General features: G+C 39.7%; 3 protein-coding genes across 4 annotated transcripts; all 3 read left to right on the top strand.

The window, feature by feature from the left end:
- Window positions 1-462: 462 nt before the first annotated feature.
- On the top strand, window positions 463-8,507 carry LOC148714475 (uncharacterized). The gene has a single exon (XM_089929866.1). The coding sequence runs from the start codon at window positions 1,378-1,380 to the stop codon at window positions 2,881-2,883; it is 1,506 nt and encodes a 501-aa protein (XP_089785992.1). The 5' UTR covers window positions 463-1,377; the 3' UTR covers window positions 2,884-8,507.
- On the top strand, window positions 4,969-5,598 carry LOC148714474 (uncharacterized). The gene has a single exon (XM_088719365.1). It carries the CDS (start codon window positions 4,969-4,971, stop codon window positions 5,596-5,598), a length of 630 nt encoding a protein of 209 aa, XP_088575491.1.
- Window positions 8,508-14,536: 6,029 nt separating the features above from the next.
- Window positions 14,537-23,220, top strand: LOC103716071 (uncharacterized). Of its 2 annotated transcripts, XM_008803926.5 has the most exons (7): window positions 14,546-14,892; window positions 18,179-18,356; window positions 21,837-21,934; window positions 22,405-22,501; window positions 22,627-22,712; window positions 22,810-22,898; window positions 23,059-23,220. In XM_008803926.5, the coding sequence occupies exons 1-6, from the start codon at window positions 14,674-14,676 to the stop codon at window positions 22,861-22,863; spliced, it is 732 nt and encodes a 243-aa protein (XP_008802148.2). In that variant the 5' UTR covers window positions 14,546-14,673; the 3' UTR covers window positions 22,864-22,898; window positions 23,059-23,220. The 2 variants fall into 2 exon arrangements, with proteins under 2 accessions (XP_038972544.2, XP_008802148.2); XM_039116616.2 differs by having other exon boundaries at window positions 14,537-14,892; window positions 22,810-23,220.
- The last annotated feature ends 3,153 nt before the right edge of the window (window positions 23,221-26,373 follow it).

Here is a 26,373-nt window from a genome sequence, read left to right as displayed (position 1 = left end):
CTCCACTTCCGTTGCCGACTCCATCCTCCGCCCTCGCCGCTTCCTTCGCTCCCCAAAACGAAGATCGCCACCCTCCGACATCGCCCCTCTCTTCTTCCCCCATGTCTCCCTCAGCCCTTTTCCCCTTGCTCAGAGGGATCCGAAGCTAATCCAGAAGCTTCGGGTCCCTTATAAAATCCTGCTTTCGGGCGAGCGGGCCGGCTTAGTGTTTGGCCCGTTGTCAATTGAGCCCGGCCCATTGTCTTGCGGGCCCAGCTTTCAGGCCCTGTACCTGGATCCAGACCCTGCCGTGAGTTGGGCTTCCACAACGATACTGCAGTCAGCCATCTTCCAGCAGCATCTTCTACAAATCGTCGGGTTCCGGTTCTGCATCCTACACTCTGACATCCAAACTCATCCACTGATTCAGATCTGTAAGAAGAGGTCGTATCTTTCCTTTAAATAATTTTTTCAACCTTTTTCTATAAACTAGTTTATCTTTAGATTATTATTGTTTTCACTTCATGTTGTCGGTTTGATATAGGACCTTAATTTCATAAAAGCCTATGCCCCTTGAAAAATACACATTGAGCTTTACAAATTATTCTCAAATCCTCGAAAGGCAACTAGGAAATCTTACTTGAATCTGGTGAAACCCAAATCAATTTGAAAGACCCCACTTTCATTATATTAACTTGCAAAGATTTTGCATGATCCAGACCAAGGATAGCAGTACCTAAGGTCCTGATATTTTGTTATCACTTGTGCTAATTCGAAGATAACTGAGACCATGTCAAAAGTCGTCTTTTATTCAAGATTGTTGATTTTATTCTGAATGTTAATTATATATCTAGGAATTTTGAATTCTAGAGTATGACAACACGCAGCGGTACATCTTACTCACATGAGATGTCGACCAACCCAAACCAACAGGTGTTAGATGCCATAGCAGCATTAGAAACCAGATTAGGGGCAAGAATCACTGACCTTGAAACTAGGCTGAATACTCGCTTGACTATGGCTGAAAATTCAATCACCAACCTCCAAGTTACTCACAACGATGGAGAATCTGAACTTGGTGAGTTTGAACCGCCCCGCCCCAGAGGCCTTGGGCCACAACACCAAAGGGACTATCTAAGAGCGCGTGAGACACCAGATGAGCATGTAATGCGCAGTATTAAGATCGATGCACCAAGTTATGATGGTCGTCTCGACCCAAAAGTCTTCATTGACTGGCTCGCTGATATGGACCATTACTTTGAATGGTATAACCTGTCTGAAGATCGCAGAGTTCGTTTTGCAAAAATGAAGCTCATTGGTCCCGCAAAGTTGCATTGGAACACAATAGAAAATATGCTTGCTAGAGCTAGACAACCCCCTGTGGTACAATAGGATGAAATGAAGGAGAAGTTAAAAGAAAAATATCTCCCAACATCCTATAAGAGTCGCCTGTTAGATCAGTGGCAACGACTGATTCAAGGAAACAAACCTGTGTCTGAGTACATAGCTCGCTTTGATGAGTTCTTCATGCGATGTGATGCACGCGAGAGTGTGAAATTGACCCTTTCTAGGTTTAGGTCCGGATTGCGAGATGATCTACAAAAAGAGCTTATTCTACGCGAGGTCAACTCATTAGAACATGCCTATCAACTTGTCCAAGACATTGAGCGTTATACTAATAAGACAACCTTTAGGCGATTTGATCTTAAGGAGACCAATTATAAGTTCACCCATGGTAGTCAAACTAATACTTGGAGTAAGCCTAATAATAGAAATCAAGCGACCGAGTCCCCAAAAATTATTGATCAAAAGAATAAGGGAATTTTAAGTGAACCACCCAAAATTTCTCGAGATCAGTATTACAGATGTTTTGGTTTTGGGCATAGAGCTAGTCAATGTTCTACTAAGAAAACACTGGTCATCGAAGAAGATAGAAATGATGAAGAGAATGAGTTGATCCACGAACCAGAGATAGACCCTGAAGAGTCCGATGAAGGTGAGGAACCTGGCTCACTTGAGGGTTCCACTCCTTTAAGCGTTGTTAGGTGTGTCCTTACACAACCTAAACAAGAAGATGATGACTGGAGGCGCCGATCCATATTTCACACCTATATCAAATGTGGTGAACATAACTGCAAAGTTATCATCGACAGTGGGAGTAGCGTCAATGTTGTATCCACAAGAACTGTCAACAAGCTACAGTTAAAGACAGTGCCTCATCCTAACCCTTATAATGTGTCTTGGGTGGATAAAACCGCTATACCAGTTACTGAGCGTTGTCTAGTCCAAATCAACTTTTCTGAATATAATGATAAGGTCTGGTGTGATGTTATTCCCATGGACGTTGGACACATCATCCTTGGTAGACCGTGGCTTTATGATTTGGATGTAACCATTTATGGCAAATCCAATTCCTGTTCTTTTGTTTACCAAGGAAAGAAAATTCGACTAAACCCATTACCTCCTAGGCCTTCTATTGCTGGAAAGAAGGATGTGAAGGTTGAAAAGCGCCTTCACATCATTAGTCCTAAGGAATTTGAGAAAGCAGCAGCCCAAGAATCCATAATCATTGTGTTAGTGTCCAAAGAAGTTGTTCCTGATTTTCAAGTAGATTTTCCACAGGAAGTTCGTCAAGTTCTGGAAGAATTTAAGGATCTCTTTCCTGAGGACCTTCCTGATGAGCTTCCTCCTATGCGTGATATTCAGCACGCCATAGACTTGGTTCCAGGGGCGACTCTCCCGAACTTGCCTCATTATAGACTCAATCCGATTGAACATGCTGAATTGAAACGGCAAGTTGATGAACTATTCCGAAAAGGGTTTATCCGAGAAAGTCTTAGCCCGTGTGCGGTGCCCGCGCTTCTAACGCCCAAAAAAAAACACTTGGAGAATGTGTGTGGATAGCAGGGCAATCAATAAGATAACGATTAAATATCGATTTCCAATACCACGATTGGATGACATGCTTGACATGATGGCAGGTGCCACTATCTTCTCCAAAATTGACCTTAAGAGTGGTTACCACCAAATCCGTATCCGCCCTGGTGATGAATGGAAAACAGCTTTCAAGACCAAAGATGGGTTATATGAGTGGCTAGTCATGCCCTTTGGGTTGACAAATGCACCTAGCACATTTATGCGAATTATGACCCAAGTATTAAGACCTTTTATGGGAAAATTCCTTGTAGTCTATTTTGATGATATCTTAATATATAGCAAAAACAAGGAACAACACCTGGAGCACCTACGTTTGGTCTGCAATTCCCTAAGGAAAGAGAGTCTATATGCAAATCTTAAGAAGTGTTCATTTATGACTGATCGTGTAATCTTCTTAGGATTTGTTGTGTCTTCTGAGGGTGTTTCAGCAGACCCACAGAAGGTCCAAGCTATTCTTGAATGGCCTGAACCCACTACATTATTTGAGGTGCGAAGCTTCCACGGCCTAGCTACCTTTTATAGGAGGTTCATTAAGAATTTTAGTACGATCACTGCACCGATTACGGATTGTATCCGAAAAGGTGAATTTCATTGGACCGTTGCGGCCTCAAGGGCATTCCAAGAGATCAAGACTAGAATGACTGAAGCTCCGGTAATGCGTCTTCCAGATTTTACTAAAGTTTTTGAAGTCTCTTGTGACGCATCTGGTCTAGGTATAGGTGGAGTCTTAAGCCAAGAAAGACATCCTATCGCATACTTCAGTGAGAAGCTGAATGATGCCAAACGAAAATATTCCACCTATGACAAAGAATTTTATGCAGTTGTACAAGCGCTGCGTCACTGGCGTCACTATTTATTACCTCAAGAGTTCGTATTATATTCCGATCATGAAGCTTTGAGGTACTTGAATTCTCAGAAACGATTGAGTTCACGACACGGAAAGTGGGCTGAATTTCTTCAAGAATACACCTTCGTGTTATGTCATAAAGCAGGAATTGACAACAAGGCAGCTGATGCCCTAAGCCGACGTGTCGCATTACTTTTGTCAGTAAGCATAAAGGTTACTGGATTTGATCGTATGATTGCCGATTATGCAACTTGTTCAGACTTCGCTGAGATCTATGCTAGTGTGTTAGAAAGTCACACCAGGGACAATAGTGACTACCTTGTGGTTGATGCTTTCCTGTTACGAGGAAACAAGCTATGTATCCCTCAAACATCCATTAGAGATTTTCTTATTTGGGAACTCCACGCGGGAGGAATAGCTGGCCATTTTGGTAGAAATAAGACCATTGATATGGTCGAACAAAGATTTTATTGGCCTATTTTAAAACGGGATGTTGCAAAAATTGTTAGTCAGTGTCATACTTGTCATCTATCCAAACAGCGCAAACAAAACACTGGCTTATATACACCCCTTCCTGTCCCAGATCGTCCTTGGCAGGATATTAGTATGGATTTCGTGCTAGGGCTGCCAAAGACTAGAAGTAAGCATGATTCCATTCTCGTGGTAGTGGATCGGTTCTCTAAAATGGCACATTTCCTGCCCACTTCCAAGACTTCTGACGCCTCCAAAGTTGCGAGGATCATCTTTGATGAGGTCGTTAGACTCCACGGGCTTCCAAAATCAATAGTGACTGATAGAGATGTCAAATTTGTTAGTTATTTTTGGAAGACCCTCTGAAATTTCATGGGTACAAAGCTTAAATATTCCACAGCGGCACAGCCTATCACCCTCAGACAGATGGGCAAACTGAGGTGGTCAACCGCAGCCTAGGAAACCTTCTACGATGTTTAGTGGGTGACCACCCGGGTAATTGGGATCTTCTCCTATCCACAGCTGAATTTGCCTACAATAGCTCTGTGAACAGGACCTCTGGTTTGAGTCCTTTCGAAATTGTCTTAGGCTATGTTCCGCGAAAACCTGTTGATCTTATCCCAGTAGCACCTAACAATAGAATCTCTGAGACCGCTGAGTCCTTTGCGCAACACATGCAAAATTTACATAAAGAGATTAATAAGAAAATTGAAATCAATAATGCGAGATATAAAATGGCCGTTGACTTACGTCGACGTTATCAAGAATTTCGAGTGGGTGATGATGTAATGATCAGAATCAGACCTGAACGGTTTCCACCAGGAAACGTTAGGAAATTGCACGCCCGAAGTATGGGTCCATACAAAATTCTGAAACGGGTTGGATCTAATGCATATGTGGTGGATATTCCAAGTGATTTTGGGATTAATCCAGTTTTTAATGTAGAAGACTTAGTTGCCTACCGAGGTCCGACAACTATTCCTACCGACCCATTCAATGAGCCTGACACTGACCTCACATCCAACTTTGAGACCATATCTCCTGCTCCTGCCTTGCCTCCTGTACCTATTTCTCCACAGATCACAGACACAGTGGAACAGATTTTGGACGATCAGATTGTCAGTACACAGAATGGTGGTTATCAGCGATATCTGGTCAGGTGGCATGGTCGACCTCCGTCAGATGATACTTGGATTAGCAGAGATGAGCTTCAGCGACTTGCTTCAGACCTGTTGGAGCATTACCAGACATCCGTTTCGCCAGAGGCGAACTCCTCTCAGCTGAGGGGAGTTGGTGGGGACACAGACCACCGTTTCCAGCATGTGTATAGGCGTCGCCGGCGTGTAGCACTTTGGCTGCCCTAGTTTTATTTTCTTATGTATTTTTTGTTTATTTATTATGTATTTTCGTCCTTGTTAGTTGTTGACTTGTTATGACTGTATTTAGCTATGTTGTGGGGATCATGGGTAGTTATATGATGTTTTGTGGGAATCATGGGTAGTTACATAGGGGGGGCTATATATGAAACCCTCATGTCTATTGTGGTAGTGAGGATATTTTGGATTAAAAAAAAATCGTTGCTTTGACATCTGGTGGACTCCAGAACTCCCCTCTCCTCCTTTCCCCTTCTTATTTTCTCCTTTAAATCATCTGTCCCGCATCAAATAGTTAAGGCGAAGGATGCACAAAGCCAAAAATGGGAAGTAAGTTCAACACATAAACAACTAAAAATTGTAATAAATGAGATTATAGTCATGCATCACACGCTCCTTCCTCTAGAATAAACAACATGCCCCAAACATGACTAACAATAGTACATCTATAAAGATATTTATGTATGCATGTACGTACATTTTTTTTTTCATGTAAATTTACAATGCATGGATATATGCATAAAATGTGTATATCCAACTTTTAAAACAAACTAAAAATATAAAACAAATGGGTATATAATCTGGATTGTCCAGAAAACATGAAAGTTACATGCATGATCTACATCTACCAGCAATTTACGTTCAGAATATCTCATTATTGCCCCAGTAATAAGAGAAAAATAATCATAATAGAATCATAACTTTAACAATAAGCCTCAACCCTCCACAAATTATCAATATTTTCAGATTGGAAAGAAGAGGAGAAAGGAAAGGATATCGATAGTACCCTCCACCTCCACCGCGAAAAAGAAGCCATGCATTAATAGTAAGAGAATTACTGTTTTAGGCCTAGGGCATCATCATGACCACCATAAAACATATGCTTCTAAATTTTTCTGGAGGAAACAACCATGGCATTAAAAAATATCATAATTTTTTTGATACATGAATAAGATATGATATTTAACAAAAAATGAAAAGGAGACAAAAAAACAGCTTGCGGAGTTGAGCAGGAGGAAAGGCTTATTTGGCCCCACTTACCAGAAACCTTGTGCCATCACTAATAGGGTGCAGCAGTAGCCTGCAGAGCAACTGACCTTCCAAATTGCAAAGAATGCAACTTTTACATTTTATTTTCACCTTGACCAAAACTAACTGGAAAATAATACTACACCATACAGAGTAAGTATAAATTATTGATTTTAAAGAATAAAAAAATCACATTTTTGTTCGGCATAGCCACTAAGAGGATGTGGCAAAAAATTACATAAGCGAATGATCTCAGTAGACAAGAAATGTTGATATGCTTAAGGGAGGGTTATTTTAGATCGTGTCAGCCAATGGAGTACACATCAAATCCAAGAAAGTCACATGCGCAGGTTTTGTAAGCACGGAGCATACGAGCAAAGCAAATTGCCACTACATCTGCAGAGTTCAGAAGGAAATTAAGAAAAAAAATAAAAGCAGATAAAGAAGCAGCACAAATAAGTGAAGGTCTGTATTAATTTTTGATGAGGTTAAAGAAATCATCGAGGGAAAGTTGAAGTGGGTAACCTTACCTAATACCAGCTCCAAGAAATTCCTATGGATTCCTGCAACTCCTTCATATAGGTTTAAAAAGTAATGCAACTCACAAAGCCCAGACAGCCCCTAAGCAAGCCATGTTAGAAGAGCAATGTTAGAGAACCAGCTCAAAGAACCAGGTAGTTACCGCAAAGTAGACTTTTCAGGTTGACATTTCATCACATTGATGCTCGAAAGAAGAAGGAAAAGAATACAAAGTAATTGAGGAAAAATGGATGCCAATGCAAGATCAAAACCCTTGTCCCATGGGTAAAAACAACTTAAGTGAAAACAGAAGAAAAATTGAGTCGAGATCGAGAGCACGGTGGAACCCTGCTAACAAGCAAATATTCCCTAGTTTTCAACAACAATTTTTTTTAAAAAAAAAATTGGGAATGTGATTCCACAAAAAGGTCCGCCATACCGACGGTACCGGTACAGTACCGGTATCATTCCGAATCGAACCGGATCGTACCGATCCAATTCGGGGACAGCGCGCTCTCACGCGCGCGGCCCCGTGCTCGCGAAACGTGTTTCCGCCCGTTTTCCTCGTTTTCCTACTTAAAACTGCACCCACAAACGCGTTTCCCCGCGTCGTTTCCCTTGCAGGATGCATTTTCCGCGTGGGATTTTCTTCCTTCTTTACGAGCCTTCCCGTTTCTTCTCCTCTCTCCTCCGCTCTTCTCCCGTGAGCAAGCCCTGACGAGGATCCTCTCTCCTCCGCTCTTCTTCCGCGAGCAAGCCCCGACGAGGATCGCACCTCGACGAGGCCCGGTACCGGTAAGTCTCCTCTTTCTATTCTTCTTCCTCTTCTTTCTTTCTCTTTCTTCCTCTTCTTTCATGTTCTTCTTCTTCCTCTTCTTTCTTCTTCCCCGATCGGTTCCGACTTAGAAGGGGCACCGGTCCGGTACGGGCTGAACCAACCAGTTCCGGTCGGTTCAGCATACCTTGCACAAAACCATAGCTACTACTGATGCAATCCCCATCCCTGATCACATTCATCAGCCTCCAAAACCTATGAAGTTTGGGAGCCACAGGAACAACTCATCAGAAAAATCTGATTACAGAAAAAAAGTTAAAAAAGCATTGAAACATAGAATCTTAGGAAAGAACAAGAACAGATATTAGAAAAGTGAAGAAGAGGAAGAAAAAAGGAGGTTCAGATTCACCATTGTCTTCAGAATTGTATTATTACTTTGAGTATTCCCAACAACTAAACCAAACTGGCTGCAAACGGTTGCCTGCTAAACAGCAGCAGGCCATCCAGGATCGCGTTGCCATTTGGAATTAATTGTTTCCCACTTCATAATGCCACAATCGCTATGACTAGAATCATCACAGCCTCTTCTTGTAAAGCAATAGAAAACAAAAGAAAAGATAAAGAGAAAGGAAGAGAGAGAGACAGAACATCATGCCCTTTACCCACCTAGCAGAGCAAGAAGAAGAAGAAGAAGAAGAAATTGAAGAATAGCAGATGCAAAATGGGAGGCTCAGAGGAAATCTTGAATCGACAGGACCAAAGGATCTCCCTTTCTGGGCTCCTCTGCGCGGCGACCTCTCCATCTCAAGATGGCTGCAGATCGGTTGCCTGCAAAACAGCAGACCCTCCAGAGCTGCCTCGCCTATCGTTCTAGAAGAGAGAAGACAAACAGAGGAGAGGAGGAGAGATAGGAATTTTTTTTAACAAAGACCAATGCCAAACTGATGAACAAGAATTACCCTTACGAATTCATCTACCATCTCCAAGAACATTGGGTTTGGTTTGAGAACAAGAAAACATAGAATAGGAGTAGAAGAAGATGTAGGAGAAGAAGGCCAAAGAACAAAGAAAAGGAGCAGCACTAGAAGCCCTAAGAGCCAAAAGCTTTCTTACCGATCAACCTCCAAAAAGATGGAGAGAGAAGTAAGCAGGCAATGGAACAGCCACTCAGCAGCACAGTTGCACATTATATAAGCTACCAGCTACGGACCTCTGTAGCCGTCATGCAAAGCTACCAGTTGCACATTCTTCTTTTAGTAAATACGACCCTCCATGGTTGTTCCCTAATGAATAATTAAGGCGAAGGATGCACAAAGACAAAAATGGGAAGTAAGTTCAACACATTAACAACAAAAAATTGTAATAGATGAGATTATAATCATGCATCACACGCTCCTTCCTCTAGAATAAACAACATGCACCATACGTGACTAACAATAGTACATCTATAAAGATATTTATGTATGCATGTACGTACAATTTTTGTTCATGTAAATTTACAATACATGGGTATATGCATAAAATGTGTACAGAGCCAATCTTTTAAAACAAACTAAAAATATAAAATAAATGGGTATATAATCTGGATCGATCAGAAAACATGAAAGTTACATGCATAATCTACATCTACCAGCAAATTATGTTCAGAATATCTCATTATTGCCTCAGAAATCAGAGAAAAACAATCATAATAGAATCATAACTTGAACAATAAGCCTCAACTTCCTCCACAAATTATCACTATTTTAAGATGGGAAAGAAGAGGAGAAAGGAAGGGATATCGACAGCACCTTCCACCTCCACCGCGAAAAAGCAGCCATGGATTAATAGTAAGAGAATTACTGTTTTAGACGAAGGGCATCATCATGACCACCACAAAACATATGCCTCTAAATTTTACTGGAGGAAATGACCATGGCAATTAAAAAATTCATAAGTTTTTTGACACAAGAATAAGATATGACAATAACAAAAAATGAAAAGGAGACAAAAAAATGGCTTGCGGAGTTGAGCAGGAGGAAAGGCTTACTTGGCCCCACTTATCAGAAACCTTGTGCCATCACCAGTAGGGTGCAGTGTTAAGCCTGCAGAGCAACTGACCTTCCAAATTGCAAAGAATGCAACTTTTACATTTTATTTCAACATTGACCCAAACTAACTGGAAAATAATACTATAAAATACAGAGTAAGTATAAATTATTGATTTTAAAGAATTAAAAAAAAAACACATTTCTGTTCAAGATAGCCACTAAGAAGATGTGGCAAATAATTACATAAGCGAATGATCTCAGTAGACAAGAAATGTTGATATGCTCAAGGGAGGGTTATTTTAGATCGTGTTAGCCAATGGAGTACACATCAAGAACATCATCCTAGCAGAGCAAGAAGAGGAAGAAGAAGAAGAGGAGGAGGAGGAAGAATGAGAAGAATAGCAGATCCAAAATGGGAGGCTCAGAGGAAATTTTGAATCGACAGGACCAAAGGATCTCCCTTTCTCAGCTCTTCCACCCAGCGACCTCTCCATCTCAAGATGGCTGCACATCGGTTGCCTGCAGGAAAGCAGACCCTCCAGAGCTGCCTCGCCTATCATTCTAGAAGAGAGAAGACAAGCAGAGGAGAGGAGGAGAGATGGGAGTTTGTTTTACAAAGACCAATGCTAAACTGATGAACAAGAATTACCCTTACGAATTCATCTACCATCTCCAAGAACATTGTGTTTGGTTTGAGCAAAGCAAGTTACATAAAAGGTGTTTTGTAAGCACAGAACCAAGAGAGCAAAGCAAATTACCACTACATCTGCATTGTTCAGAAGGAAGGTTAAGAAGAGAGGGAAACAAAAAGCAGATAAAGAAGCAGCATAAATAACTGAAGGGTTGTCCTGATTTTTAATGAGATTGAGGACATCATGAAGGAAAAGTTGAAGTCGGTAACCTAACCTAACACAGCCTCCATAGAAATTTCTTGAGGTTTTTGCAACACCTTCATATAGACTTAAAAAAATAATGCAGCATGAAGATGCCACAAAGCCCAAACAGCCCCTAAGCAGGCCATGTTAGAAGAGCAATGCTAGAAAAACCAGAACATGGAATGAAGTTGATAAAATTTTCACTTTGTAAAGAAGATGGAAAAGACTACAAAGTAATTGAGGAAAAAAGGAAGCCAATGCAAGATCAAAACCCTTGCTACATGCGTAAAAACAAATTAAATGAAAAAAGATGGGGGAAAATGACTCAATATTGAGGGCACTGTGGAACAGGCAAATTTTCCGAGATTTTTAACAACATTTTTTTAAAAATAAATTGAGGAATTGGGTTCTCTCAAAACCCTAGCTACTATTGACGCAATCCCTATCCCCGATCATTCACCAGCCTCCAAAACCAATGAATTTTGGAGGAGCCACGGGAACAACTCATCATTAAAATCGGATTATAGGAAAGAAGTTAAAAAAGCGTTGAAAAATAAAATCTTGGGAAAGAATAAGAACAGATATTAGAAAAGTGGAGAAGGGGAAGAAAAAAGGAGGCTCAGATTCACCACCGAATCCAACATTGCGCCGTTACTTTAAATATTCCCTACAACTCAACCAAATCGGCGGCAAAATGTTGCCTGCTAGACAGCAGCAGCCCATCCAAGATCGCCTTGCCGTTTGGCATTAATTGTTTTCCGCCTCACATTGCCACAAACCGTCCGCCCGGAATCATCGCAGCCTCTTCTTGTAAAGCAATAAGAAAGAAAAGAAAAGATTAAAGGGAAAGGGACGAGAACAAGAGACGAAACATCACGGCCACCTGGAAGAGCAAGAAGAGGAAAAAGAAGAAGAAAGATGAGAATAGGAGATGCAAACCGGGAGAGACTCAGGCGAATTCTTGAATCGACGGCCCGGAGGATCTCCCCTTCTCTGCCCCTCCGACCGGTTGCGACCTCTCCGGCTCAAGATGGCTGCAGATCGGTTGCAGCAGACCCTCCAGAACTGCCTCGCCTCCCGTTCAAGAAGAGAGAAGACGACAAGCAGAGGAGAGGAGGAGAGATGGGAGTTGGTTTTAACAAAGACCAACGCTAAACTAAAGAACAAGAATTATCCTTACGAATTCACCCACCATATCCAAGAAGATTGTGTTTGGCTCGAGAACAAGAAAACATGGAATAGGGGTAGGAGAAGCCGAAGGAGAAGAAGGCCAAGAAGAGAGAAAAGGAGCAGCGCTAGAAGCCCTGAGAACCAAACGCTCGCTTACCGACCGACCTCCAAGAAGACGGAGGGAGAATTAAGCGAGCCATGGAAGAAGCGGCTCTGCCCTTTATATAGGCTACCAGTTGCGGATCTTTGTAGCCGTTGCGAGAGACTCCACGGCATGTATCTCACGCCCTTTTGTAGAGCTGGAAGTGGGCCGGCCGGGCCCAACACGAACCTGGCCAGAATTTTTTCGGGCCTTAAGTCGCGCTTAGGCCTAAAAGTTTTTGAATAATCCAGATCCGAGCCTGATCCGAGCTCGGGCTCAAATCTGGCCTGAACATGGTTGGGCCAGCACGAATTACTCATTTGGGCCAAAAATAGGTCCGATCCAAACCCAATTGAAGTTTAATATTTCATAATATTATTTGATAAGTAAATAAACTAGTTAAAAATTAAACTCTCTCCAATAACATAAATAAATAATACATCATAAATTATTCTCAACTAAATCCATTTTAATTTGTTCTTTACTTCCTCAATGTACTCTCTAAATAACAATATACAAAAACAAATTAATTCGGGCTCCGTTTCAAGTCTTATTTGTGCTCAAACTCAAGCCGGGCCGAACCAATGACAAATTCGAGCCCGGCACGCAAAATAAATGAGCTCTACATTTAAGCTCAAACTCGATTTGAAGTTTTTGGGTGACTCTTCATAGGTGCAACCACCTGTGGCGTTTGGTCCCTGGAGAGAGCAATAAATAGCCTGTTAGACCCCTTCTCTAACGCACGCTGTGAGGACCCGTGTGGGCGTGCATTTAGTCCCACATCAGTTATTCACTGGGTAGATCTTGGGTACTTATACAGGATCAAGGAACCCAAATAATACCTTCCAGCTAGCCATTTTGGGTGAGGTTCTAAGTTGTTACAAATGGTATCAGAGCGGACCCGGCCCATAACCTATGTGGACTAGGGGACACTGCAGCACGGATTCATTGGGACTGACCACGGGCCAATCGTAGTATTTGTAATTAGATTTGAATAGATTTGAACCCTTAGTCTGACGAGAACGTCAGGGCTTGAACAAGAGGAGTATGTGAGGACTCGTGCGGGCGTGTGTTTAGTCCACATTGGTTATTCGCTGGGTAGATTTTGGGTATTTATACAGGATCAAGGAACCCAAATAATATCTTTCGGCTAGCTATTTTGGGTGAGATTCTGAGTTGTTACACACACATTAAGAGCTCTCTCTCCAGAAAACCTCTATGCTAATCTCTGTTTAGACCAGAGTTATTTCATGTTGATCGCGGTTGCAGATCAAATTGCACGCATCTCAAAGTTCAAGATAAATTTAGCGAATCAAGGTATGATTACGGATTAAAGTTTAATTATTCCATCATGAACTATACATCTACCAGCAACTTACATTCAGAAAATCCCGCTATCACTGTTTTTAGATTGGAAATAAGAGGAGAAAGGAAGCAAATTATCATTGTTTTTAGATTGGAAATAACTCGTGCCATCACCAATAGGGTGTAGCAGTAGCCTGCAGAGCAACTAACCTTCCAAATTGCAAAGAATGCAACTTTTACATTTTATTTCCACCTTGACCCAAACTAACTGAAAAATAATACTACAAAATATAGAGTAAGTATAAGTTATTGATTTTAAAGAATAAAAAAATCACATTTTTGTTCAAGATAGCCACTAAGAAGATGTGGCAACTAATTGCATAAGCGAATGATCTCAGTAAACAAAAAAATGTTGATATGCTTAAGGGAGGGTTATTTTAGATCATGTTGGCTAATAGTGTACACATCAAATCCTAGCAAGATGCAGGCTTTGTAAGCACAGAAGCATACAAAGCAAATTGCCACTACATCTACAGAGTTCAGAAGGAAGATTAAGAAGGAAAAAAAAAAAAAGCAGATCAAGATGCAGCATGAATAATTGAAGGTCTGTATTAGATTTTAATGAGGTTAAAGAAATCATCACGCGAAAGTTGAAGTAGGTAACCTTACCTAATACCAACTCCAAGAAATTTCTACAGGTTCAGCAAGCCATGTTAGAAGAGCAATGTTAGAGAAAGCAGCTTAAAGAACCAGGTGGTTACCGCAAAATAGAATTTTCTGGTTACCATTCGGAAAAAAAAAAACATGGTAATTGAGGAAAGGAATACATATTTTATTCTCTATTTCAATTTTTCTGTACGATAATTGGTGGGTTGTTTCATGAAATCGTAGAATTGGGTGGCGAGCTTTTTTTTTTTTGATAAATCGTGCTACTTCGCCAATGAAGCAATGTTTAATGATTCGTGCACGGAGCCCACCGCCCACATCCCGTTACTTTTGTCACTCGTGGCGCCCAGGCATGCCACGTGTTCCCGACGGTTCTGGAACATCCTTTCCTTTATAAATTCCGGTCGTCCTTCTTGAAATTTATCCTCTCGAGAAATCCATTCCAAAACCCCAGGCTGTTTTCTTCTTCGATCGCATCGATCCAGAAGCCCTATATCAAATCCCTCTCTCCTTCACTTGAATTCGATCCCATCCTCAGCTCCATCGACGGCGGTGATGGCGGCAGAATCAATTTCGAATTCCTCCGCCGCGTCCCAGTTCGTGTACCCTGCCCCGATCTACTTCCCCGTACCGTTCCATCTCCAGAACGCCTACGGGACGGTCCAGCAGCCCACCGATCAGCAGTACGCCCCGGCCATCAACCTCCCGGCGGTGCCGGCGCCGGCCGTTGTTCCGGTTTACCCCGCCGTGTATCCGTTTCCCCAATACCAGCAGGTATAGCTCTCCTCCTCCTCTTTTTTTGGAGGATATCTTGATCTTTAATTATATATTTATCAAGATTTGATGAATCTCATGATGCGTTGATGATGCATATGGGCAAACGGACCTTGCGGCATCTCCTTCAAAACTCTTCTGGAAGAGAAAAATAAGGTTGTCCTTATTATCTCTCACCGGGAGAGTGTCGGAAATGTCCGACAACTAGAGCCAGAACCAAGGATGGCACGAATCGCTCGAATGCAGAGATTGGCCAAGAGCTGACCAAGCGAGAGGACCGCTGGGAAGAGGGTTTTAGGGTTGTTCTGTTTAGTAATTAATATGTGCGGATGATCTTGTTATGGATCCAGTTAAGATGGTTGATTTTATCGGTTTTTTCTAGCTGCCTTTTGGGGAATTTTTTATTTTGCCCGTGTTAGAATCGGTGATTTGATGGAACCAACGATGTCCTTGATTGTTACATGATTTGTTACAAAACCTATTTGAGTAGAAGAAGGGAAAGTTGTTTTTTGATTGTTTCTGATGATACAAATAGAAGAGGTGGCAAAAAGAATGAGAAAGCGTCTTTTTGTTAGCACATACTGATTTGAAGAAATTTGTGGCACGTTTTCCTACAAAACTGGAGGGTGTCAGTGCTGGGGGCGTTTTTTTTTTCGCTCTCTCTCCGGCCATAGGTGAATTTATTTCTAAGATTCTGAAAGATAAATCCTGGTGCATGTCATCTGTAGATGACATAAAGTTGATCGATGGAAGGAAGACAAGATAAATGTTTGCTGGAATAGTGAAGAGGGAGTCTTAAAGGAAGCCACAGAAAACAAAAATAAAATGAGATTATGGACTGCAATTTTAATAGATATTGAAGTGAATGTTAGACCTATGAAAATAGGCAGCAAAGAGATACATAGGGTGATTGGCTGGTTCTATATGCAAGAAAAGAGAAAAAAAAAAGGGTATACATGCAAAACAAGTATTTTATAAGGGCATACATGCAAATATCAATTTTAGAAATGTATTAATATAAATTTTAATATATAGGAGGACATGTACGCAAAAAATCCAATTATTTATATAGTTGATTCCAGGTATAGAGGGGTTCGCTTACCTTGGCAACATTAAGTGTCCTGTTACTTTACAATATTATGTAGTTATGCTAAAGTAGAATTTACTTTTGTGTTTGAGGAGAGATAAATGCACATGTGGATGTCATAGGAAGTCGTGTAAAATTTGTTCACCGCCAAACGTTACCTTTTCATCATAAATTCGCCATAGCTTTTCCAAATTTGCTGCCTATGGTTACAAAATTATATCATGGTCTTGTAGAAATCTGAAGCAGCTTAACATGCAATCTGAAGTTTGCAGATGCTATGTTGAATATTATGTTTCTTGAATTGCATTATCATGTAGTCTGTATTTATTTCCACTTACCATTTGAAATATTCTTGTGTTAGAGGTTCGATTTGTTAGATATATGCCCTAGAAGCTAATTTGGCTGGCACATTATTAATTCTGGGGCATAGTTTTGTACTTGACTTTATTATTATTGATTAATAAATGGGCATCTTGTGCATTCATATTGTGTATGTGTCTATGAATCGTCCAAGAAATTAATAAGATGATGCATATTCTCAAGAGTTGAGAATTTAAGCCATGTATCATTGGTTATTAATTTCTAAATGCTCTTGATTGATGGATCATCACGAGGACGGTGATCAATCCGATGAGATCAGTGCACAGATCACTTTCTTTTTGGGTGGACGAGTCTCGAGTCCATAGTGTAGAGACACTGAAGTGATAGTGCAGGTGCTTGTTAGAGAACAAGGATACTGAGCTTGACCAAAATAAGAAGTCACTTGGATGTCTATTCACTCGTCAGTGACTTACTTGATATTGCAGTAGTGTGACTAGTTCTTTGACCTGCAGTGCTTCGGCTATTCACAGTGAGATTGCTGTAGTTTGACTGCACGTATACATGGTCTCTAGCCATATAGGTTCTTGTGGATTGTGGTATAGATTGGCTGCAGTAGGTTCACTGTAGAAGTAAGGTATGCACCTACAAGAAATCTATCAATTTTGATAGATAAGGAGTGATCCTATGTGATTTATAAGATTAAGTTTGTAAGACCTCGGCCGGGGCTGTATGTACAATGAAAAAGGAGTTTTCCACTCTCAAACTTCAGTCGAATAAATTCAGACATATGACAGACGATGGGGTTTGACGAGTTATCTATGACCTCCGTCCTGTAGGGATCCATGATAGAAGGACTGTATCATACGAGCTCCTAAAGGAGCTACGCCCCTTCTCTCTTAGAGATAGACTTGAGCTCCTAAAAAGGGATAAAAGAAAAGGAGGGCTTGCGGCACCCCTCCTAAGGGATTCCTCTTGGGATATACGTGAAAGCCTCTCCTCTTCCTCTTGGGTTTCAGCCGCAAGCAACACAAAAGGAGGAAGGCTTGTGGGCTATTTCCTCCTCTATTCCTTCTTCCACCATAAGAACAAAAGAAAAGGCTGCAAGGGGTGTTTTGATCTTCTTCCCTTTTCTCCTTTGTTCTTTCTCTCAAATCAATCAAGAGTGGATTGCAAAAGGGAGAACTTCAGCCATCAAAACAAATCTCTGCAAGGGAGCTAGCACTCCGGAAAGATTCAGGTGTTTAGATTGGTCCTCTGCCTCGTGTGGATACCTGTAGAGGCCGAACGTGTGTGCGGCTTCAAGCGAACCTTCAATAATTTCACGATCATCAGATTTGTGGTGATCATCTACCCACACAAGGTAAAGATCTGGTCTTCCTAATATTGTAAAAAGTTTTTAATCCTAATCTATCTACGAACGACGGTTTTAAAATACGTTCATGCGATGAACGGGATCTCGTGCATGTCCCTTCCGTTGTGTTTTGATTTTTCTGCAGCGTGCGTGGGATCCCAACAGGATTCGCCAGTCTATTTTTCGCTTCATGGTTGATCAAGAGCTCAAAATGTTTGATAATTAGGTGAAATCATCTTGTGCATCTGCTTTTCTTTTTTCTGAATTTTAAAAGAACATGTTACCTTCGATGTATTTGGTTGCCAACAAATTGTTGGATGCCAGCTAGAAAATTGTAGCTTTTTCTTTTTGCCGTTGACTCTTTGATGGCTTTGTTATCCCCTAAGATTGAAGAACGAGTATATCAGTGGAAATGGTTATGTATTTATTCTTATACTGTTGCTGTTACTTTGATGAATCTATTTATGCTGTCACAATCATGATTTTTTTCTGTTATGACATGGCTTTGTGGTTTAATTTATGAATAGGCACAGCAATTGTTCCAAAAGGATGCTCAAAAAATTACACCAGAAGCTCTGGCAAGTGTAAAAGCAGCTATTGCAAGCAGTGAAATTGAGCATAAAGCAGAAACAAAAAAGAAAGCAATACCTCGTAAAGCAGCTGGCCAGACCTGGGAGGATCCAACATTAGCAGATTGGCCTGAAAGTATGAACTCTAACCAAGTTACTCGACTTCTTTTTTATTTATATTTAAACACATCCTGGTTTTGGCTGTGACTGGGTTATTAGGTTTATTTTTGAACACTAATCCGTCTGTTGTAACTGTCTTGGTCATGCGGAATAATAGATCTATCCTTGCCTCTCACACGCTCCTGTTTTGTGCATCCCTGCATTAACTTGATGTAAGTTGAGTTCGTCTTTGACTTTTGTATGTTTCCCACTGCTATTTTTTATTCTGCTCCTGAACAAGAAGTGCTACTTCTTTGGGTTTTGTGGAACGTGGTGCAAGAATCTGATGACAGCCCATAAATACAGCAAGTATAAGACTTGACACATATAAGCCACATGAAGTTGGTTCAAATTTCTTTGGAGGGATTTAGGTGGGCCAGGTGATGTTGTCGTAAATATTATTTCTTACCACTTGGCTTAGTCTTAAGAGTTATTTTAGTTAAATGATGTCATTGTTTACTGTGGAGATTTTGGGTACAATTAAGGAGTGGCGTCAGAACTGCTAAGAACTTTTTTATCCAAAAAACTGTGTATATGTAAAGAAAATGTTGTGAGCCATGTGGGTGCTAATGCATGGTTATATATGAAATGTTATATAATGTTACGGTGTGTCAGAACTTTCCATTATGATACGCGCATGCTATTTCGTCCTATCCATTTTTATACAAATACATGTTATTTCATAAGAGTCCTCGATTCACTTCTCAAACACCACAAGTTGGTTTATGATATCAGTTTCTTGTGCATAACGAAGTTCTCTCTGTTTTTGCCCTCCCTCGCTCGCCATCTTGCTTTTTATTTCCCAAGAAAAACTAGTTTTTGCATAAGGTGGGCCATATTTGCATGATATTGCGTGTGCTTTTGTTGAAAATAACAAAACTATCCAAGTTGTAATATCTTTTATCTGCTGGTGTTGTACCTAAAATTTATTGGATACACTCATTAAAAATAGTGCACATAAAAGTTCTGCACTTCCATTACCAACTATGTAGATATCTTTGTACTCATAAGCATGTAACATTTTCTTTTTTCCTTCTCTCCCAACTGATATGCATCTTGAAATTATGCCGAAGTTTCTCGAGTATTGCTGCAATCTGACAATCATATAACTTCTCATGATCTTCCAAGCTTTTCATTCTTTTATACCATGGGAACAGATTCCTAACCTTTCCTGGAAGTACTGGAGATATTTCATGGTTCTAAAGAACCTTCAGTGATCTTTCATACTCAGCTCTGTCCTGCCTTCGTTCTCCATTTCTTTTCTTTTCTTTTCTTTGTTTTGGCCCATCTGTTACTTCTAAATTGTCATCTTGTCCCCATTTCCAGTCTCCATGTGCAGTGTTGAGGAGGTGGGGTTTTATGACTGATATACATTATGGCACATTTCCTAACTGGCACCTCTGAATTGTTTTAAGATACTTTTTTGACTACTGGCATCACATGATGATTGTATAACATTTTCTCATGATCATCCCATTCTCTCTAAGGACAAAAGTAATTTTATTTGGTGCTTTTAGACACACTCTTCATGGTTGAGAAGTCTCCGGTGATCTTTTGTCTGAATGATTGTTTCTTTTAAAATTGCCTTCCATTTTTGTAGATTTTTAGTTCACATCTTCTTTTTTGAGTTGGCAGTTTTCTTAGCGCGGGAAGAGTAGAAAGCGGAGTTACCATATGTCAGAGCATGATGTCATATATATGTATATATATATACATATATATGTATATATATATACATATACATGTATATATATATACATATACATATATATATATATATATATATAGCTTCTTTATGATTTTATAAATTCTAATTCATCTTGATTGCAGTTTCATCTATGTTATTATTTTTCGAATTTATCATTCCTATAGCTGTTTTACATGTTGCTGACTACCAGCAATCATCCTCTTGTGAGGCAATTGTGGGCTTACATGTTCTAATTGTTTGTACAAAGAATAAAAGAGTGGAGTATTTTTTTTTGTCAGTTGAAGAAACTGAAACATTTACCAGGCAAAATGCATAGGATAGCAAATATTTTCAAATGACTCCATGCAGGATCCTTGATGGGGTCATTCAAAAAACCAACCAAAATGGAGCGGTAAAATATAAAAGATGTATACACAAGGGAGCGGTAGGAGGTGGAGGTTTTCTTGAGCAATACCTCCAAAACATGTACTGCAAAGGAGTACAATATAGATTTCAAATAGTAGAATAGTTAATGTGGCAAAACATGCAAGACTATATGATTCTCTGTAACAAGCCTGAAATAGCATGACACACTGGTCGTTGAGATTACACTGGATACGTGGAGGATAAAGATGGTCAGACCCTTATGGGAGATATTTGGGATCATGCTTGGAGAAACGCCTCCAAATGATTTGGTGAGAATTCTGGATTTGCATTAATTTAGGTAGAGATTTAAGGGCGAGAAGAATTATAATGGAGTGTAGCAAAGATGAAGAAAGTTCAAGCTTTCAAATCCAATGCAATGCTGATTGAGGCATATAATTACTAATAGCAAAGAAATATTTATTGATTTGTAATATGGGCATTCTGTAGATATTTGTGGAAAGATTTTGGGGTTTGCACTGTAGGTATCTGTGTTACCTAGATGTTGGGCATAGCTTCCAAATATATGTGTTCTACAAGTGATGTATCAACTTTCAAAAATTTTGACAGTTCTCTGTTCCTTGACTGTTAGGCCCAAGGGAACATGATAAAATAGGGTAAGCCAATGCATGAGGCTCCCATTACTTGTGGGGTCTAGAGAGGGTCCGATGTACACATTCTTACCCCTGCATACGGGTGTTGTTTCCTTGTTCCAAATCTGTGACACCTATGTTAGAATAGAGCAACCTTACCCATGACATCCGTGACATGGTGCCTTTGCTTATAAACAATTTTTTTTATAGTATCAAATTAAAGAAAAAAGGAAATATGTAAGGTGTCAATCATGTTGCTGGTAAAACATCAAATTAGATTATACGTTAGTGGAATTTTTGTAATTTAGAAAAATCTTATATATGACAATGTCAAGACAGATTGGATGCCTGTTAAAGGACTTTGGAGGCACATAAAGACATTCCAAATTTTCCATTTGTATTGGAAATTTGACTTGAAGTAAATTTGATCATGGACTATGACTATAAGTTGGGGAAGAATTTGGACGCGCTATCAATGAAGATGGGCTTATGACTGCACAGAGATGTGTGTACCATGTATTTCTTTCACACACATCTGTATGCTTGTATTATGTACAACGATCCATTTGTGCATATTTTACTCATCATCTACTCTTTTGTATGGCTAATCACTCAACTCCGGTCCTTTTTGCTGTTGATATTTAGACTGCCTTCAATTATTATGGCCATAAACTCGGAAAATAGCTGTGGAAAACACCCATTTAGTTTGCAGTGTTCCTCATTTAGTTTTTCTGTTTTTGGTTCTTTTGTGCAGATGATTTTCGTTTATTTTGTGGAGATCTGGGCAATGAAGTCAATGATGATGTTCTTACAAAAGCATTTGCAAGATTTCAGTCATTCAACATGGCAAGAGTGAGTAGCTTGGCATTGCTTGAAATTATCAATATTTATTATTTTCTTTCTTTCTGTGCAGTTTTGGTTGCACTGTTTAATGTTGAAGTCTGTTCATCCCAATTTCGCAATATCATAATTTACTAGTTTTAATCAGTGATCAATCTGATCTTTGGCAGCATTCTGGAAAGCTTTATGAATTCTGAGAGAATCATTATTTCCTTGTATTTAACTGTAGTGTCGTGTGTCTCCCTGATGGCTAGTTAATGGCTTAGGTTCTAATATTTGATGTTCAATTTATATACTAATTTCTTTTATTGTTTTAAATGATTAGTTCCTTATAGCTGAAACTCGAGAAACCTCAACTGAGTTTAGAGTTGACTTGAAGTGGGTGCCAGAAATATCAATGAGCTAAGATGATCTTTCCTTCTTGTTAACTGAAGAATTTCGGATGTTTATGACTAGATATAATTTTATTATTCTTTCTTCAGGTGGTGAGGGACAAGAGGACTGGCAAAACTAAAGGTTACGGATTTGTGAGTTTTTCAAATGCTTCGGACCTTACAGCAGCATTGAAAGAAATGAACGGTCTGTATATCTTTGTTGTTGCAGTTAAAATGTCATATGATATGTGTACATCTATGCAGACTGTACCTCTTTTATACTAAACTAATTTACTCATGCTACAAATTTTTATCGACGAAATATTGCAGGGAAATATGTTGGAAATCGTCCAATCAAGTTGCGGAAGAGCACTTGGAAGGACAGGATAGATTATGAGGCTATGGAAAAGCAGAAGGTTGATTTTCATTCTTCCACCCAAATAACTCCTTTCAGTTCAGTCTCGTGTTATCGTATGTCTCTTCTCACTTTTAGTTTTATGTTGTGATCTTTAGACTCAGGCTCCGAAGAAACCTAAACTGCCAAAGAAAGGCATCCTCCACAAATGATGCTCCGCTCTGGTTCCATGAGTCACTGAACACTGGTAATAACTTGGTTAACCATAAAACTAAATGCCGTTGTGTCTCGTGTTGAAAGGTTTTTGTTTTGCTCGTGTTAGACTAGCACCTCGCTGAAAATTATAATGCAAGTTGTTTTTATTTTTATCTATTTATATATTTATTTTTGTCTTGTCCTTGTGTCAGCTGAAAGTTTCAAAAGCATCTCTGACAGGATTAAACTTATCAACTTTTGAATTAGCTTCAGGTTAGATGTTCTTGGTTGTAAAGTGAATTAATTTCATCCATTAATGTACATTTGTTGGGAGTTCTTCAGATTTGAATGGAAACTCATGTTTAAGTTGGGTACCTCTTCAGTTTTATTTGAATGTCAGGTGATTGGTATTTCATTACCAGCTTTTACTTTCTTCTGAAATAATATCATGCAGACCAAGAATGGATTAGCCCTCTGTAACAGGTACGGGTATGCTATTGTTGTTATTTTAAGTTGGGGAACAAAAATATATTGGCGTGGTGTGAGTGAAATTTGACTGCTAGTTGCTTTGAGAACTCCAGGACCGAAGAAAGCAGGATACCAGGGGTAATGAAAAAGTAAGAGACTGAAGGTATATTATGCTAGGTTTGCTTTAGCTATGAGCTCATCTGCTAGATTAATAACAAGAAAAACCACCCCATACACATACTGGTAACAGGAATTTAAATAACTGTTTATTTAAAGACGATAGCAATTTTCGAATTCCAATTTTTATGCTATTGGCATAAATAAACCAAATAAACCACCATCATCATCATCATTATTACTATTACTATTATTATTATTTGGTGGTGGGGTTTTTTTTTTTTTTTTTTTTTTTTGGGGGGGGGGGGGGGGGGGGAATGGCTATCATTCTCCTCAAAATTGGAGACCGCGTCTCTTGATTAATGTTTTCCGTTGGTATGGAGGGCAGTGCAGCAACTTATTTTTGGGCTTTAATTACGTCGTGAAACACTTATTGCGAACTTGAGAATGCTTATATGAGTCACGATTTAGACGTCATCTTTCGTTGCATCTTCGGATAAAACTCAGAGCGTTCTTTTTCTCCCCTGGTTGCGCAGTTCTCCTCTTGGCTTGAGTACTTCGGCTTAGGCATAAACTGAACATCCAAACTATTGGCTTGTGCAATGTTTTATCCGGCATGCGTTGATATATATTGAAAGTGGAATTTCTGATCAAAGTTGAATGTGAGGGAACTGACGGTTGAGATTCCAGGATTCGAGGAGCCTATGCATTAGAAATGGTATAGCTCCCATCTGCTATAATAATACATGATCAGGGGCCTATACATTGCTCTAACACCGACGACCTAATTTCAAATATATTCTGTTGTATGCGAATATGCTAATTTTTTTTTATATTTATAATATGAAAAGATTTTTCTATCAACGAATGATAATGAAAAATGCTTTTGTTTGTTTTTTTTTTTTTGGTCTATCGATTTCAAGCTTCACTCAAATTGAGTCCAAGTAAAACTTCGCTTCAGCTTGGCTTGCTCATTAATTGATCAAGCTAAACTTTAAACTCGCATGACCTAGTTGTGTGTGAAGAGATCGTTCGGATGACAGTATTTCTTGGGAATACAGATATCCAGAAAGGTTGAGAGCTTGCGCACGCCATGTATGTATGGCCATTGAAGACCGACGGTTCGGTTTTGAAGGGTGTCAACCTTCCTTTCCATACTTCCTTTTTTTCCTTCAGTATCCCGCTTTTGCAAGTATTATGCTCAGTCTGCTCGGTGAGGGCGTGTATGTATAGGATATATGAAGTTGGAAACCAGACCAATCTTAAAAACAAATATATACATGGTCTTATTGAATCTTTAGGATTAGAAACAGAATCTTTAGTATTGTAGAATATGAGATCTATTATAGCCCATGTCAGTTGAGCCTCTCCTAGTTCATTTCTATAGGATAGGAAAAAATAGATCTAGTACATTTTTTTTTTATCTCTCAATAAGTTTCGGGCCTGCCTGCTGAAAAAATTTCTATGCATTCTGTGAATATAGGCTAAGCCTGGCCTACATCCCTATGAATCTTATTAGACTGAACAAGACCATCCAAGCAAGCCCTAAAAATATTTTTAAAAACTTCCCTCCAAAAATAATTGTGGTAGAAAATAATATTTTTTTATCTAATAAAAGACATGGAAGATAAAACTATTATTGTCCCATTAGATTGTTGTCACGCCATTATAATAACCTTTACTTCAATGTTGTTTCAATAATAAAAATTTAAAAAATAACTTTTTGGGCAAACCCTTCTGTTCTGCTGTTATTCGGAATTTGTTTACAAACCCAGCAGTAAAAACTCTGAGGATGATAGTGTTATTTTGATGATTAACAAGTAATTATCTAGAGTATGTTATAAGTTAAATTGATACTTCATTTATAAGTTCATTACTCTCAGTATATTTGTGTGATTGATAATAGATACATGCTTTGTTCATTTGAATGAATCTAACCTTGAGAATGCAGCAAAGTGTGGATTGAGTCGACCCAAAGATTGTTTGAGTCGACCCCGGCACATCAAGAAATCATTTGGCACACTCCTGCAAAAATGGCACAGATGAACAGTTGGTTGGGTCGACCCAAGGTAAGCATGAGTCGACCCAAACTTCAAGAACCTCAAACCATGAAGGAAATATGTTCTCTGGATTTACTGAGAGGGTCGACCCAAACAGTGGTTGAGTCGACCCAAGCTTGAGTCGACCCAAACTCTGAGAGGGTCGACCCAAAGGCAAGACAGAAAGACAGACAGAAAATGGTTCTCTGAAATTACTGAGGGGGTCGACCCAAGAAGAAGTTGAGTCGACCCAAGTGAACTTTAAGTCGACCCAAAGAAAGGATGGGTCGACCCAAGTGAAGGAAGGCTGAAATCAAAGTTTCTGTGTTCTCTGAGAGGGTCGACCCAAGGAATGTTTGAGTCGACCCAAGGCAAAGTTGGGTCGACCCAAGGACAGGTTGAGCCGACCCAAACACGGGCTGAACAGTAACGGCTAGTTCTGCAGATGTACTTTTTGTCCTTCCCAAGGTCAGTAACGGCTAGTTTTTGAATTCTAACCATTGGGGCTTGACCAAAGAAGGTGGGAAGCTATTTAAAGGGGCACTATTCATCAGAGAGAATAACTTTTGAAAGGAATATCAAAGAGTACTCAAGAACACAAAAGTGTCCTAATCTTCTTCATCAAGAGCTTCATTCAAGAATCAAAGAAAGGGATTGAGCAGATTCAAAGAGGCATCAAGAGCTCCATCCCCCCTTGAAGAGTGAAGCATCCTTGACAAAGAAGAGCAAAGCCACTTCAAAGCGATAAATACTTTCTAACTCTTCTTTGTAGTTTATATTGTTTCATATGCTCATTTAGGAGTTTGAATCTTTTCTTTTTGTTTGTCAAACACTTTGTAAAGGTTCGTTGGTTAGCCCGCAAAACCAACAAAGGTTTTTGGTGAACCCGGAAAACCAAAGTGT

This window comes from Phoenix dactylifera, chromosome 3, assembly GCF_051530095.1.
Source record: "Phoenix dactylifera cultivar Ajwa chromosome 3, Ajwa_hap1_PhDact_Kaust_v1.1, whole genome shotgun sequence".
NCBI classification, from domain to species: domain Eukaryota; kingdom Viridiplantae; phylum Streptophyta; class Magnoliopsida; order Arecales; family Arecaceae; genus Phoenix; species Phoenix dactylifera.
Note: the sequence above shows the minus strand (reverse complement) of the source record. Positions and strands in the feature narration are given on the sequence as shown.

Bases quoted from the DNA above. Each gene is read 5' to 3' on its own strand.
- LOC103716071 (XM_039116616.2), top strand. From the start codon at position 14,674: ATGGCGGCAGAATCAATTTCGAATTCCTCCGCCGCGTCCCAGTTCGTG. The intron at 22,502-22,626 runs GTCTGTATATCT...GAAATATTGCAG, and splicing joins AGCATTGAAAGAAATGAACG to GGAAATATGTTGGAAATCGT. The intron at 22,713-22,809 runs GTTGATTTTCAT...TGTGATCTTTAG, and splicing joins AGGCTATGGAAAAGCAGAAG to ACTCAGGCTCCGAAGAAACC.
- LOC148714475 (XM_089929866.1), top strand. From the start codon at position 1,378: ATGAAGGAGAAGTTAAAAGAAAAATATCTCCCAACATCCTATAAGAGT.
- LOC148714474 (XM_088719365.1), top strand. From the start codon at position 4,969: ATGGCCGTTGACTTACGTCGACGTTATCAAGAATTTCGAGTGGGTGAT.